The sequence below is a fragment of the Phoenix dactylifera genome, unplaced genomic scaffold, assembly GCF_009389715.1.
Source record: "Phoenix dactylifera cultivar Barhee BC4 unplaced genomic scaffold, palm_55x_up_171113_PBpolish2nd_filt_p 000257F, whole genome shotgun sequence".
NCBI lineage: Eukaryota > Viridiplantae > Streptophyta > Magnoliopsida > Arecales > Arecaceae > Phoenix > Phoenix dactylifera.
Genome location: NW_024067750.1, coordinates 496,344 through 511,873, shown reverse-complemented (window position 1 = coordinate 511,873; position 15,530 = coordinate 496,344). Strand labels below are relative to the sequence as shown.

General features: G+C 40.8%; 2 protein-coding genes and 1 long non-coding RNA gene across 5 annotated transcripts; 1 reads left to right on the top strand and 2 right to left on the bottom strand.

Moving 5' to 3' along the window:
• Window positions 1-2,324: 2,324 nt before the first annotated feature.
• On the bottom strand, window positions 2,325-5,410 carry LOC103721538. Its single transcript, XR_003388418.2, has 2 exons — window positions 4,398-5,410; window positions 2,325-3,349 (listed from the first exon to the last, which is right to left on the bottom strand). It is a non-coding gene; the product is annotated as an uncharacterized LOC103721538 (long non-coding RNA).
• A 44-nt stretch (window positions 5,411-5,454) lies between these two features.
• Window positions 5,455-9,402, top strand: LOC103699665 (zinc finger BED domain-containing protein RICESLEEPER 2-like). 2 transcript variants are annotated; one of them, XR_005507700.1, is made up of 3 exons: window positions 5,455-8,598; window positions 8,683-8,964; window positions 9,067-9,402. XR_005507700.1 is itself a non-coding variant. In XM_008782064.3 (2 exons), the coding sequence occupies exons 1-2, from the start codon at window positions 6,574-6,576 to the stop codon at window positions 8,728-8,730; spliced, it is 2,073 nt and encodes a 690-aa protein (XP_008780286.2). In that variant the 5' UTR covers window positions 5,455-6,573; the 3' UTR covers window positions 8,731-9,402. The 2 variants fall into 2 exon arrangements, 1 of the variants encoding a protein (XP_008780286.2); XM_008782064.3 differs by having other exon boundaries at window positions 8,683-9,402.
• Window positions 9,403-10,490: 1,088 nt separating this feature from the next.
• On the bottom strand, window positions 10,491-11,234 carry LOC120103788. Of its 2 annotated transcripts, none has more exons than XR_005507701.1 (2): window positions 10,953-11,093; window positions 10,491-10,832 (listed from the first exon to the last, which is right to left on the bottom strand). XR_005507701.1 is itself a non-coding variant. In XM_008811805.4 (2 exons), exons 1-2 carry the CDS (start codon window positions 11,118-11,120, stop codon window positions 10,691-10,693), a joined length of 216 nt encoding a protein of 71 aa, XP_008810027.1. In that variant the 5' UTR covers window positions 11,121-11,234; the 3' UTR covers window positions 10,491-10,690. The 2 variants fall into 2 exon arrangements, 1 of the variants encoding a protein (XP_008810027.1); XM_008811805.4 differs by having other exon boundaries at window positions 10,491-10,738; window positions 10,953-11,234.
• Between the last annotated feature and the right edge of the window lie 4,296 nt (window positions 11,235-15,530).

Sequence of the window (15,530 nt, the reverse complement as noted above, 5' to 3'; positions counted from 1 at the left end):
AGTTTTCATAGTTGGGACTTGGTTTTGGTTAAACTATTATCAATTTTAATTTTTAAAATTAAATTAAATCAAATATAACCATATGCTAAAATGGAACTTTTGCCAAAAGCATGGGTGGCAGATTTTGGGTTTTATGTATTCGGCCGAAACTCTTGTGAACCGAATCCTGGAGGATACCAAACATGCTTACGTACGCCCCCAATAAGCAACAAACGTATTTTATTTATAGATAAAGCTAACGGAGCATCAAATGGAAATAAAGGAATATGGTTGTTATCAATCACTGCTTGTGTACTTCATGAAAGCTTTATATCTTGGCACTCACATGACTTGTTGAAAATAACAATATTAATAGTAAATTCTATCACATAGTTATGATCAAATGTTTGATGCAATCTGATATTCCATCCACAAGGAAACACCCCTTTTGAACCATGATGGGGTCAAAATGGACCATACAGCCCACAACAAAAAAAGGGCCCAATTTCAGCCCAATAGACACCAATGCCGATCAGATGTATCCTCAGTCTGGCCCAGAATCAGCCTGACTTCGGACTCTACCAAAAGTTCCTCCGCCCTCCTTATTCGCTTATGCACCCCAGCCAAGCTCGAGGCGCTCTCCTGTATTCGCCGACACGTCCCGGCCAAGCTCGGAATGCCCGCCTTACTCGCCGACGTGCCCGACCAAGCTCGGGCGCCCTCTCCAAACAATGCATCCGACCCTCGAACTTGGGGCACACTACCAAACTCGGGATGCTAGGCCGACCTCAGCACCCATCCAGCCAACCTCGCCGAATGCATGATGCAGCCTCGGCAAGCTAGGACTCACGAGCCACCACACCCATGTGCATGCATTTGTTCTCCTACGTGGTTGTACATTGCGACACCACCCCACCATGCTTCGATTACCGGCCCAGAACGGCCGGGAGCAACATCTCGCCGTTCTCAAGAACGGACTCCACTGTGCGCCATGATCAAGCCCAAGCAGCGCGCCACTCCCACTCATAATGATAACGGGCCATGCCCTGCTACGACTGTCAATATTTCGCCATTCCCCAAAACAGACTCAACCGCGCGCCACAAACTAGCTCAGGTTGCGCGCCATTCCCTCTCATAATGAGAACCGGCCATAACTTCACCACCTAAGCGCTCCTATCAGGGCTATAAAAGCCTCCAACAGGTAATCGCTAGAAGACTTTGGGGGCTGAATAGACAAAACTCTACTTTAACTTGATCGTCGGAGGGTCCTCATCGAAAACACCAGTGATGCTTTGTACAAGTACACCGTTGACCGCAGGAGGCGGCTCTCTCCATTTTCTTCTTTACGTCGGCAGCTCCCTCGACTCCTCCGGCGTGGTCACCCTCGAGCCAAATTTGAACCGCAACAAACCTATTCAACCATAAAAAAATAAAAATCCGTTTACAGGGATTAGACCGGTTTGGGAGCTAAGCCTCTCCCACCCTCTACTTCTTGTCTACCACTCAATGACCAGCAACTTTCTAGCACATGAAATGGCAATACTATTTTTTGGAATACCATAGGCAGGCATGCAAAATTGCCAGGACATTTGAATAATTGTGTGAAAACACAAGAAGCAAACAAATCTACCCAAATTCCCCAAGTTGCTCTCTTTGTATGGCGTCACACTTCTTAAAGCCCAACAAAGTTATCTAGAATGTAGATTCCCAGAGCAGTACTGAACATAACCTAGTTGAAATTAAATTGAATATGTTTAGCGAAACCTAAGACTTTATAAAATATGATTGACCTGTAATATATACAGGAACAATTGTCGGCCTTTTTTATACCCAGAACACCTTCATCCTGGAAGGTCGGATAAGGAAAGCCACAAGAAATGATATAATTTTAATGAAAATTCTAAATTCTACAACCACCCTCTCTGGGGTTCAGTGGACTAAAAAAGAGGGACTGGACAATCCAAAAGGAGGACCAGTTCCCCTATGTCGAACACCATGTTCGCTCATGGCATCCGCAATATGATTGGAAAAAGAAAAACTTCTCCCCGGTCTATTCGTACTTTCTTTGCTTTCCCAGGAGCCATAATTTGCTGATTTTATTTATAACATAATCAAGAAATACGACTAGATGGAATGGCATGAGGACATCCGATCATTTTCATTCAGCATTTTGTGGTATATTACTGTCAATCATACCCTGAGAACCTCTATTCTCAGGACAGTCGGCAAAACCAGACAGAACTATTTTATTTCGCATTTTCAAGGGCAAAGCCAGACATGGAGGCAGAGAATGTTGCAAGAGATAAACAGCTGATAAAGTATCAAGACAAGAATATTGGCAAGGATTCATCGAAAGCAAGCCTTTAGTCCAATGGAGAAGTGCAAGGAGTTGGGAGGGATCAAACTTCTACCTCACCATATCCTAAAAGGTTAGCTGTTAAAACATATGCAATCATGATAAAACACTGATGCATCGTTTCTGTGAAAAAAAAATTGGAGTTGATGACCATCAAAGTTCAACAAAAACTCGATGTAACCAAGACAGACACAGAGTTGGTGTAGAGATAATGGATGATTACTAGTAAATGCTTGATGAACCCAAAAAAATGACATTAGCCAGGGATAAGTAATCATAAGCATCCAGCCTTGTCCGAACTATTTTTAATCGGCTTTATGGATCCTCATATGCCAAGCATTCTTATTTAAGATGACTTCTGATATTATCTTGTAGTAAACATCCTGGCATTCACAAATATTGAAATTGGTTATCAACATAACAACAACATCAACCTCTTTTATCTGAGCTTGGTTCTGGCATTAGCCAGATAGAGTACACAAATAATCCCAAAAATTTGATCAATGCTTGACTAAATTATGTAAGCTTTGTGACATTGACTGCCAAGAAAGAAACAACAAAATTTCAAAATGGACTCTGTATTTAAAATTTAGTACAGAAGCTGGTCATCAATGACTGAAACCAGATGACTACAATTTCAACCATCCCTCACCTTATGTAAAGAAACATACCAGAACATATAACTGAAAAGCAATTACTTACAAGAAACCATCAAGATATGAAACATTTGCATCCACTGAAAAACATCAATAAGAGCACCATAAAGTTTGATCCATAGCTACAACATATTCAACACAAGTCATAAGTCATATTGGCAAACATACTGAGTAATCAAAAACTTAAAGGGGATTTTCAAGGTTCTAAATCTTTTATATATCCAAGTCAGTGAAAGGTTGCGCTGTATATGTATACGTAGCATAAGGAATTCGCAATAAGGTGGTATTATTTGTGTCTGTACAGGTTTTCATTAAAACTCGCAAGGAACAGCTCCTCGAATGCTTGTGTCTGTTACATCTAAAAAGTTTAATACAGATCTTTAAATTCCTGTGGAATAAAAAAAATCTAAGTTGTACTCTTAAATTATTAGAAGCCATCATGCACATATTCTCCTCCTTGCAAACTAATCTGCTACTTCATATGTAACCCCTACAATGAGCAGCAAACTATCTATATATATACATACACACACATACATACAACATAAGATAGAGATAGAGATAGAGAGAGAGAGAGAGAGAGAGAGAGAGAGAGAGAGAGAGCTGGACTTGGTTACACTCTAGTAAATCTCCATGTACATTCAGTTAGATCTATATTGGACAATGAGGGTCCCACATCGATAATACGAACCATTGAATGTGATATACTATCTCTCAACTACTTAAACACCAAAAATTATGCGATTTGGATATTCCTAGCCTATACATCAAGTGATCAATATACAACATAAGATAGAAATAGAGAGAGAGAGAGAGAGAGAGAGCTGGACTTGGCTACACTCTTGTAAATCTCCATTTACATTCAGTTAGATCTATATTGGACAATGAGGGTCCCACATCGATAATATGAACCATTGGATGTGATATACTACCTCTAAACTACTTAAACACCAAAAATTATGTGATTTGGAGATCCCTAGCCTATACATCAAGCGATCAAAAAACATAAATAATTTAATTTTATTCAGATTGTCCAAGTTTTTAACCACTTAATGCATCAGTCGCCTCCAAATCATATGATTTCTGATATGTGAGTAATTTAGAAGTAGTAGATCACATCCAATAGCTCAAATCATCGATATAAAACTTTCATTATCTAATATATATCTGACCGGATCTGAGTGGAGTTCCACTAAAGTGTAGCCAAGGCTAGCTTGTATGTATGTATGTATGTGTCCCCCACATGAAGATTAATCTTCATGATAAACCGTATTAGCTATAAATTCAATCTGATTATGGAGAGATGGGATTCCAACACTAATAGTCTAATATAATTAAGTTCAAGCCAAAAGTTCATCTAAACATCTAAAGTAACACATCAAAAAGTATGGTGCATCGCAAATTACCAGTAGCCTTTTCTCCGCCACCAACATGCTCCATTCTTTCAGCCAAATCAACACTGAAGATCAGCACCTCAAAGAACCGCATGTCCTCTAATGACAATAATTCAGCTTATTAGAATAATCCTCGTTTTGCTGCATGAAAACCAGCCAAGCTTCACAACCTAGTGACATTAAAGCTTCATCAATCATCACTGTTAAATAAAAAAATCTAAGGACGCAAGGCTGGTTATTTCAACTAAATAAAGGTCTCCTAGAACTGGCAATGAATAACACACTTGCCACTTAAGCAAAGGCAGGCTCTCAGACATAACTATATTTATTCACTTTTCTAAATTTACAGGCTAAGTCAATTAAAAGAAGAAGAAGAAGAATTGCAAACACATCTAAAAAGTTTCTCTTCTTATCACTTGATGAATCCTAAACTGCTCCTAGAAGCCCCATAAAATGGGGAAAAAAGCAACTTACCTAGAAGAACAGGATATTTATTTTTTTATTAAAAAAAACTATGCCCTTTTTCACTATTGGTCAGAGCAACCCACTGCTATTGCAATAATTACATCTCAAATTCTCTAGCTGTCCACCAACCACCAATTTACCGTTCCATCTTTTGAATCCTTATGAGTTCGCAATGAAGCCTAATCATGCAGCACCTCGTGACCAGTCCAGAAAATGAAGTAACAAGTCACTCTCGTCAATTGATCTTGATGTGCTTGATTGACCTTTGAATAAGCAAGCTTATCAAGAAGTAATCATGTCGTTGACGAATAAATCACTAATGCAACCTTGGGCACCAACTAGTTTCTCCAATTCTTGATGTTGAGATGGGTAGTATTCCTGAAGAAGCGCAATCTTGCATGTATTTCAACTCGTATCTGCTGGATATGGATAAAAATCTTTGGTCTATACTGGTTATGCATTCTTGACTGTGACTTATGGAGCTTCACGATCATCATTTTGTTTATGCCAATGGTTGGGGACATGCTCTAGTGATTCTCTTCTACCAAAACAGCTGGATGTTCCAATTAGGCCTGTTAATGAGCCGAGCTGCTCGGGCTCGGCTCGGTAAAAGCCCGGCTCGGGCTCGGCTCGTTAGTGAAACGAGCCCGAGCCCGAGCCCAACATGAGGCTCGTTTACACTCGAGCCCGGGCTCGAGCCCGAGCAGCTCACGAGCCCAAACGAGCTCTAGTGAGTAGTGAGAGTGTGGCTGTGTGAGACTCTCAGGCCCAGCCGGCGGGCCCACGCCCAGGCCCAGTCCCACGCTCGGCTCAAAGCCTCAACCCTCAAACGCCCAAACGAAACCAAAGGAAAGAGGCAAACAGCCCGATGCCCTAGTCTCCCACTGGCCACTCCCACTCTCCGTCTCTCCCAGCCCTTCCTCGACGGCGGCGCTCTCCCCCGAATCCCGATCCCCTTCCCCGATGGCGGCGCTCTCCCCCGAATCCCGCCCGGCTCCACCTAGCTCTGCTCTTCGGTGGTTCGAATCGAAGATTCGAAGGCTTGAAGGCTGAAACCCCTCTGCCTCCTCCTTTCACCACCGTCCACTGTCGTCTCAGTCCCCGACTCCACAGACAGCACCACCCTCCGAAACCCCCCCTCCAATTTCCAAACCCCCCACACCCTTCAAACCCCCTTCACCCCTGCCTCCCTCCAAAGTCCAAACCCCTCTCGCGCTCCAAACCCCTCTAAAGTCCAAACCCCTCTCGCCCTCCAAACCTCTGTTGCTGCCTGCTGGTGACCTCCCAGACCTTCCCCGACCCGGTGACTTCCGACCCCGACTTGCTGCGGCGCTGCCCCCCGACCCCGACTTGCTGTTGCTGGTGAGTTCCCTCTTCTTTCCTCACCGTCCATCATCATTCATCTCTTTGCTCCTCACTCCTCAGCTCGGTAGGCGGCAGCTCCTCTAACCGGATGCACTTAGAGAGAAGAAAGAGAAAAATCATTTGATTTAGTTCTCTTTCTTTTATTTATTGTTTCTGTTTATCTGTTATTATTGTTATTATTATTTTTTTATGAAAATGTGTTTGGGACTTGAGAGGAGGGCTGAATGTTATGCTTTCAAGTATTTAAATGAATTGGCATCTAAATTTGATTGGTTTTGTTTTGGCCTTAAATAGGCTTTGTATGGCATGCTTATGTACTAAATATGTAATTTGACTGGTTGTTTATATTTTTCTAGAAATGTCAAATAGCCAACATGAAATCGATCAACATGCCTCTACAGCTTATAGTGCAAACGAACTTGCTGAATTGGAAAATATTTTTGATAAAGATGATGCAATGGATGAAATGAAAGAAATGGGTATAGAACAATCTTGGGATGACCCAAACAGGAGGAAGAGATCTGAGGTGTGGACTGAATTTGAAATCGTAACAGTAGATGGTAACACAAAGGCAAAATGCAATTATTGTAGTGCTAAATTGGCATGGAAGAAGGGGGGTGCCACAACTCATCTCAAAAGACATTTAAATGCTTGCATGCCTCGAAAACTTTCTAAGTCTAGCGGAGACAAAGAGTTAAAACAAAGCTTATTGTCGTTTGATGTTACTCAAGGTCATGCAATGCTAGCAACTTACAAGTATGATAAAGACAAGATAAGAGAGATTCTTGCAAAGATGTTTATAGTGCATGAGTATCCTTTTAGGATGGTGGAACATCAGTTCTTTGTTTTATTCTGTAAAGCTCTTAACCCAAAATTTGAGCTAATAAAGCGGGTTACTTTAAGGAGTGACTGCATGAAAATGTTTGCAATTGAGAAGCAAAAGTTGAGGTCAATGTTAAGAAATGTTGATAAAATTAGCTTAACGACTGATCTATGGACCTCAAATCAAACAATAGGGTACATTTGCCTCACTGGACATTTCTTAGATTCTGAATGGAAGTTGCAAAAGAGAATTTTAAACTTTTGTAGCTTGGCACCTCCCCACACGGGAATTGCTATTGCTGATTGTATTCTTCGGTGTCTAACTGAATGGGGGATTGAAGATAAGGTTTCTACTATTACGTTAGACAATGCATCTTCGAATGACACAGCGGTCAAAGTCTTGAGGGATAATTTTGCAATCAAAGGAAAGCTTTACTTCAATGGAAAAATATTTCATATTCGCTGTTGTGCACATGTTTTGAACCTAATGGTACAAGATGGTTTAGCAGAAATACGGGATGTAATTGAGAATATCCGCGAAAGTGTGAAATATCTGAAGATGTCTCCTTCACGACTTCATAAGTTTACTGAAATTGTCAAACAGTTGAAGTTGTCAACCTCTAAAATTCTTCAACTTGATGTGCCTACTCGATGGAACTCAACATATGAAATGCTAGAGTCAGCATTGGAGTTCAAAACGGTGTTTCCAATGTACAAGGAAAGAGACTCCAACTATAAATGGTTACCATCCGAGGAGGACTGGATACGAGCTACAGAGGTTTCAAAATTTTTGGAAGTTTTTAATGAAGTCACAGAAGTATTCTCAGGACGTCAATATCCAACTTCAAATTTGTTCCTTAATAAAATTTGGAGAGTGAAGGAGAAATTAAATGATATGTCCTTCGATACTAGAGATTTTGTGATGCGCATGACTCGAAGAATGAATGAAAAATTTGACAAGTATTGGGGAGACTGTAACTTACTAATGGCAATTGGAGCAATTTTGGATCCTCGCTATAAAATGCAGCTCATTATATTTTGTTTTCCAAAAATTTATGGTGAGGATGTTTTTCAACGCCATATTGATGATGTTCATGAAGCTTTAGATATGCTTTACAAGGAATATGTATCTTCAGATGGACAAATAGATGTTGATGCTAGCAATATCCCTAGTACCTCCTCCAAATTGAAAAGAAAAAGAAGGGCTAATCATGCCTTTCATATGTGGGCTGAACAACATAGGAATGTTATTCCTTCAAATAAAACTGAGTTGGGCATATATCTAGAAGAAGATATTTGTAAGCCTGGTGATGAAGACTATGACAAGTTTGATGCTTTGAATTGGTGGAAAGCCAACACTCTAAAATTTCGTACTCTATCAAAGATGGCTCGGGACATACTATCCATTCCTATTACTACTGTTGCTTCAGAGGCTGCATTTAGTGCTGGAGGTAGAGTGCTTGATCAATATCGTAGCTCTTTGAAGCCTGAGACTGTAGAAGCTTTGATTTGTACTGGAGATTGGTTGCGTCATGAGCTTGGATTGGAGCAGTCATCAAATGTAAGTATCATTTATAGTATTTAATATATCTTTTAGTAGTTAGTTTTTTAATTTATAATTTCTGGTTTCTTGTTTAATTTACAGGTTGATGAAGAGTTTATGCAATGGAATACAGAGACTGGTCTAAGCTAGACTACTTGAGAATTTGAGATTTATTATGTTTATTGTGCTTCTTGAACTCTTTTGTAGAACTTGATTTGTATTGGATGTTTTTTAGTTTTGCGGGGTTTCACTTCGACATTTGGACCATTTAAATTCTCTTTGATTGTCATTGCCTTTGTGCTTGGATGTGGTTAAATTCTCTTCTCTTTGATTGTCATTGCCTTTGTGCCATCGAATTCTCCAGAGCAAAGATTCTGTGAAGCTGTGAGTGGTTTCAATTTGAAGCAGATTCATGCCCTTGATCTCAAAAATACAAATATTTTTGCCAGCCAACTAAAGTGCAGTCTGAACCCCCATTATGTTTAGGTTGGTGGTGAATGAGAAGATTGTCATACTTAGACTAACCATCCTCCGCATGTAACAACCCTATATATGGATGTAGGACATCAAGGGATCTTGCATGGATGCAAGCTGTTTGTGGAGCATAATTGTTTGTATGAAGCTACTTTTAAGGATCTGATGTAGCTCATAGTCATGCATCACAGGCTTGTCTAATAATCCTCCACTGAAGGATTTTAGGATATACATAATGCAGATGAGAATATGAGAGACAGGAGATTGTCTTACAGAGTAAGACATGCTTTTATGGTTACCATTATTGATTATAAGCGAGTGAAAATTCAACATTCTTAACAATTATCAGTGTATTGTGTTCTTGTACTTCTGTCTATTTTTTCAAGAGCCTTCAATTATTCAAATTATTTCTATGCTGTTTCAAGGAAACAAGAAACAGACCACCGAGCTCGTACCGAGCCCGAGCTCGGGCTCGTTCAGGAGGTCGTAATTGAAACGAGCTTTACGAGCTCGAGCCCGAGCCTTTGCTTTGCCAAGCAAGCCCGAGCTCGAGCCCAATACAGAGCTCGGTACCGAGCCCGAGCCCGAGTTCTGTGAAACGAGCCGAGCCCAAGCCTCCCCAAGCTCGGGCTCGGCTCGGCTCGTTAACAGGCCTAGTTCCAATGGATCATTAAAATCTCTTTGTTGCTATTGATTCATTACAGACAAATCTGGATTTATTGAAAGTCATGCTTCTCCAAACTTTACATAGTATTGCATCTCTCTGGTATAGCTTTCAAATGCCCTCATGCGACAACAACATACACTGCCACCACTCACTCTAGAAAATCACTCATTACATGGACATCCATCCCATTCACTCTTGTCAAGATTTTGAAGCACCAAGAAACATCACGATAGCATTGCATTGCCTACTAAGGCTATTATGATTCAGAGCCAACATGCCTTGCAACTTATGATCTTCTGAATGACTTTAAACCCAAACTTTCCTCTGTGTCCAAGTGGATCTACAATAGCTACAGTCAGAATCCTCATTAGGATTCAGCTATCAGGTTAAAAAAAGATATCATCTTTGAAAACTTCTCGAATTTCCATGTTTCTCCTAACACATAAACACAAGGAATATGTTCTATCCATCAGCCAACATCTTCCCAACAGTTTTCATGTAGCAAATAACATTTATACAACTCCACGACACGCATCCTAATGCCTACCCGCCACTATATCCTTCTCCACCAATCTAGGTTATGGGCTCTCCACCTGACCCCTAGTTGCAACCCCCTTCTTTCAGTATCCATATGCCCAAATTCCCGACCTAATCCCACGGAATTTATACCTCGTAATCTTTCGTGAGTGCTCAATCTATGCCATGCCCATTAAGTGAACACAATCAATTCATATTATACAATACAAGCTTTCAGGAAACAACAGAGACAGATTCGCAAAAGAGAAACACTTGATTCAATCTGTAAAACATACCATCGTCATAAAGTTTGCTAGAAGGGAAAACACCAGAAAATAAAGTAGCAGTAGGCTATCACGTTTCTCTAATCACTCGAAAAAGCCAAATGGTCAAGAACACGATCTATGCCATTATTGAAAGAAAGAAGATAGCGGAACCCATTTTTCATATTCCTCAGAGAAATTTCCTCAGCGGCCTTCCAGCATCCTCATCTTGCATGTGCTGCCATTGAAATCAGATAGTATAAAATATAGAGAAAAGAAAGAAGCTGATCTGGTGGAAGATTAGTTAAACAGGAAGTAGATTTTATCCTCATCTATGAAAATTGAAAAGATAAGGGGTTAGAATTTCGATGAAGAAAAGCTGAGAGGGTTTCGAGATATTAGGGGGTTAAAAGCAAAGAAAGAGGAAGGCGGAGAGGGATCGGGAAACGTACGAATTCGTTGACGATGCCCTTGTAGATGAGGATGGGGACGGCGATGCCGAAGATACCGACGATGGCAAGGTTGCGACGGGTCCAGCGGAAATTGAACTCCAGGTTCTCCCTCCCGGCGTTCCACTCCTCGATCCACCGGTTTTTGTTCACCTCCATCCCGCCTCCCATTCTTCTCCTCCCCGACGATTTCTCTGTCTTTCTCCCTTCTTCTCGCTGTCGCTCCCTGTGAGCTCGGAAAATTTTTCCCTATTTTTATCTGATAATTTTTATATTTTTGTTGCGGTTCTAAAGACAATGGGTCAGATACGGACGGCAAATCGGTTCGGACGAGATATAATATGATTGCATCCAGATTGGATTAAAAATTTATCAACTAAAATTTATTTATTTATTTAATATATATGAATTTTATATTTGAATTTAATTAATTTAATAGATAGATAATTTGATCATGTGTAATTTATTTACTAAACAGGCCAAATCAAATTTAATGGGTTAAACGAGTTGAATGGGTTTAAACGGAGTAAACAGGTTTAGTAGATCAAATTATACAGAATAAAAACTAGTTAAGCAAATTTTAAATGAGTTAAATATATTTTAAATAAATTAAATAGATCTTAAACATGTTAAATAGATCAAATTATAACTCAATTAAATTTTTAAAAAATTAAAATAAATTAAATAGATTAAAAATCTGAATATAAGTTTAATATATTTAATAAATAAATTTAAATAGATTGATCGCTTATAACCTGAATCCATTTATGTTAAATTTGAATCAGCTTAAAATTGGTCGAGCTAACAAGTTTTATCATAAATTGCCACTCTATTTTTTTGCCGCTATCATACAGAATAAGAGGCGAGGTAAGAGCGACCCTGAGCTCACATAGCAGTCCCTCTGCATCACATAAGGAAACAACAGTGTCAAATCGAGAAACAAGCCCCAATTATCCTTCACGAGCCAAACAAGAGAAGTCATTGGATTTTCCTCAGCCAAGATTTTTTTTTTTTTTTTTGGTGTACCAGCATCTCACTACAAACAGTAAGAATGTTCAAAATAATCAAAAAGTAAAACACGCTCTAATGCCGCGCGGCACTCGCTCCAAACCCTCTTATAGGATGACCTCAGAGTGGTGTACTGCGAAAGAGGCGACCTAGTCCGCCGTACTGTTGGTCTCCCGAAAGATATGGCTCCGAATTCAAAATGGCAGATATCATAAACAAGAGGGTGCAGATCTAGCCTGACACGCCCGCTCCGAATTCAATCGACCACTATAGTCGAATTCACCCAGGTGCACTTTGGCTTGAACGAGGCCCTCCCATGCCGCTCGCAATCTGCCGCCTTTACCCGGAGAAGAGTGAAAATTTTTTTAACTGTCAGGAATAAAAATTGCTTATTATAGTTAATCACTCCATTCATTACATAACCTTCTGTTAATTTTTTGTTCTTTGGATAGATATAGATTAATATAGAACATATATGCGCTAGTATTCAATTAGGATCTTAATAAGTCTGAAAGTTATCAACTTTTAAAAAAGCAAGTCTGTACAATTTGATGGCGTTTGGTGATCTAAATAGGATCATCAAAGCAATATTAAATTATTAATGACCCTTGTCCAAGGCAATATTATCCACTGATGATCTAAAATCATTATGTTGAATATGTTATATTGTAATGATTAAATAAAAGGTGCAATAATATTTTCTATTATAATTTAAAAATATAATTGAATGATGATATGATAATAATATGAACAATAATATATTATAATAATATATATTGTAAATATAGTATATATAATATCAATATAATGTTATGCTGTTTTTTTTAATATGGTTTCTGTAACAATTCATGACTAAACTCTAACATTCTCGTAAGGTTAAGGGTTCAAATCTATTCAAATTCAATCATAAACACTACGAGCGGTCCGTGGTCAGCCCTAATAGATCTGTGCTGCAATGTTCTCCAATCCACATAAGATATGTGCCGGGGCTGCTCTGATACCATTTGTATCAATCTAAAATTTCATCCAAAATTGCTAGCTAAAAATATTATTTAGATTTTTTGATACTATATAAGTATCCAAAATTTATTCAATAAATAATTGATGTAGAACCAAACATACGGGGTTTTTACTGATTTGATCCTACCAGCTGAGCATGGAGTGTGGGTGTAATGTCCGGGCCCAGAACCTACTAGGCCCAATAAGAAATGGGCCCAGTTAAGGGTTGGGCCCAAATTTCACTGTGGGCAGTGCTGTATAAGGATTGAAATAAAAAAAAAAATAAAAACGAAGGGATAAGACCGACAGGGAGGGGTGACCCTCACCCCTGCTGACAGCCGCTGCCGGCGCGCCGGAGACAAGGGGGGCGGCGGCCAGTCCCGAGGTATGGAGGAATGGAGAGGGAAGGGACCTCTCAGAGGGGGTCTCATCCTTAAACAGTCCTTTAAGCCTATGCCGGCAACCCCAAAATGACAGACCCCCTAAACACCGAACGAGAGAAAGAGAGAGAGCCCGGAAGCTCCAAGAGGAAGGAGGAACCCCTAAATCGGCAGAGGTGTTGGAGAGGAGGCACCGCAGGTCATCCCCGGAAATGGTAAGCTCCTGTTACCAAAATAAAAATAGAGGAGGGACTCCATGGACCTCAGTTGCAGTCACTGCCGGCTCTCGGTAGGGGGCTGCAGTCGGCCGGAGTCCATTCCCCTTCTTCTTCTTCAGTGGGATAGGGGGTCTCAGTGAAGAAGAAGAAGGGAGGAAAGAAAAGAAAATGAAAGAAAGAAGAAAAAGGAGAGAGGGAAGAGGGGACTCACCCGTGTGTGGCCGCGGGCATCGGCCGCAGGCGCGGCTGTGGACGCCGCGAGCTCGGCCGTGGCACTGCCGACTGTGGCTCGGCCCTCCCAAAACCCCCTTCTTCCTTCACAGGGGAAGAATGGAGAGAGGAAGAGAGAGGGTTTGGGAGTGAGAGAGAGAGAATAGGGGGTGGTGCCGGAGGGAAGGACCAAAGAAAAGAAAGAAAGAAAGAGAGAGAGAGGAGGAAGAGGCCGTAGATCCGGCCGGAGGAGAAGAAGAAGACCGGAGGACCGGCCGAAATGGCTAGGGCTTCCGATCGGAACCAAGGAGAGAGAGAGAAAGGAGAGGAGGAGGGGACTTGCCGTGTACGGCCGTGAGCGTCGCCGGTGCGGGCTCGGCCGGGGAAGCCGAGAGCTCGGCCGCGGGCTCGGCCGGGGAAGCCGAGAGCTCGGCCGCGGGCTCGGCCGGTATGCCGCGGGGCTTGGCCGCGGACGCCGCCGGTCGTGGGCCGTCTCCCTCCGCTCGCCATCCTCCCCTCCGCTCGCCGTCCTGCCATCGTCGGAGAAGAGAGGAAGGGGGAGATCGGGAGAGAAGGAAGGAAAGAGAGGAGGAGGGGAGGAAGCTTCGGGAAGGAGAAGAAAAGAAAAAGGAGAAGAGAAGAGAAGAAAAGAAAAAAAAAAAAAGGAAAAGAAAAAGAAAAAGAAAAAGAAAGAAAAAGAGAAACAAAAAAGAAAAGAAAAGAAAAAGAAAAAGAAAAGAAAAGAAAGAAAATGAGAAGAGAAAAGAAAAGAGTGGGTTAACGGGCCGGAATCGGGTTCGGATCCGAAACACGTTAAGCCCAAATTAAATTGGGTCCGAATCCAATTAAGCTGAGTTGGTCTCAGCATACCTAATTGATTGTAAATCAGGCCCAATTCAAGCCCAATTTAACTGACAGAAGGTCGAATTGACCTTGGGCTAATCCTGACTCAGACCCAAATGAGCCACGTTGACCAAATCAGAGGACCCAATTGGCTAGAAAAGGTTGGACCCAATTATAAACGAGGCCCAATCCTTTAATTAAAAACCCAATCAACCCAGGTGGACCCAATCTGGTTTTAAATCGAATCCCAAAGGCTTCAAATTGGACTTGGGCTAAATCCTTGGATAGGACCCAAGCAAGTAAGTTCATAGTATGATGAACTAAGAAATTTTATAATAAATGAAGGGGGAATAATGTAATCCCTATGATGTTGTTTTAGGTGATTGAGGATTAGTCACCTGGACTTGAGCAATTTGGAAAGCGAATTGAGGTAAGTAATCTGCCTTAATCTTATCGTAGATCCTGTATTACATTTTATAAGATGAACCAGTGTTTTTTATACAATTTGAATTGTATGCATGATTAGTGAAGAATGTAAGTAACCTGCCCTAATCTTTATGGATCATACATGAAATTTAACATGTTATGCATGTACTGTAGGCTAAGAATGATATGTGTATCTGACATGCTCTAGTTATACAAGATATGATGATATATGTTTTATATTCCTTTATGCCTACAAAATACTGGGATTACGTTACATGCTAAGATATGAGTTATGAAATATGAACATGAGTGGTACATGTCAGTCACATGATTCATAGTTGTGCACATATTATGTTTTCATAGCTCTTGTGATACATGCAAAATGAATGGAGTTCCATGTTATGATTTTCTTAGCATGAGTGTAAAGAATGATAATGATTTGCCCTAGCTGCATATTGCTTGTAAGGGGGTACCTAAGAACTACTAATGCTACGGGC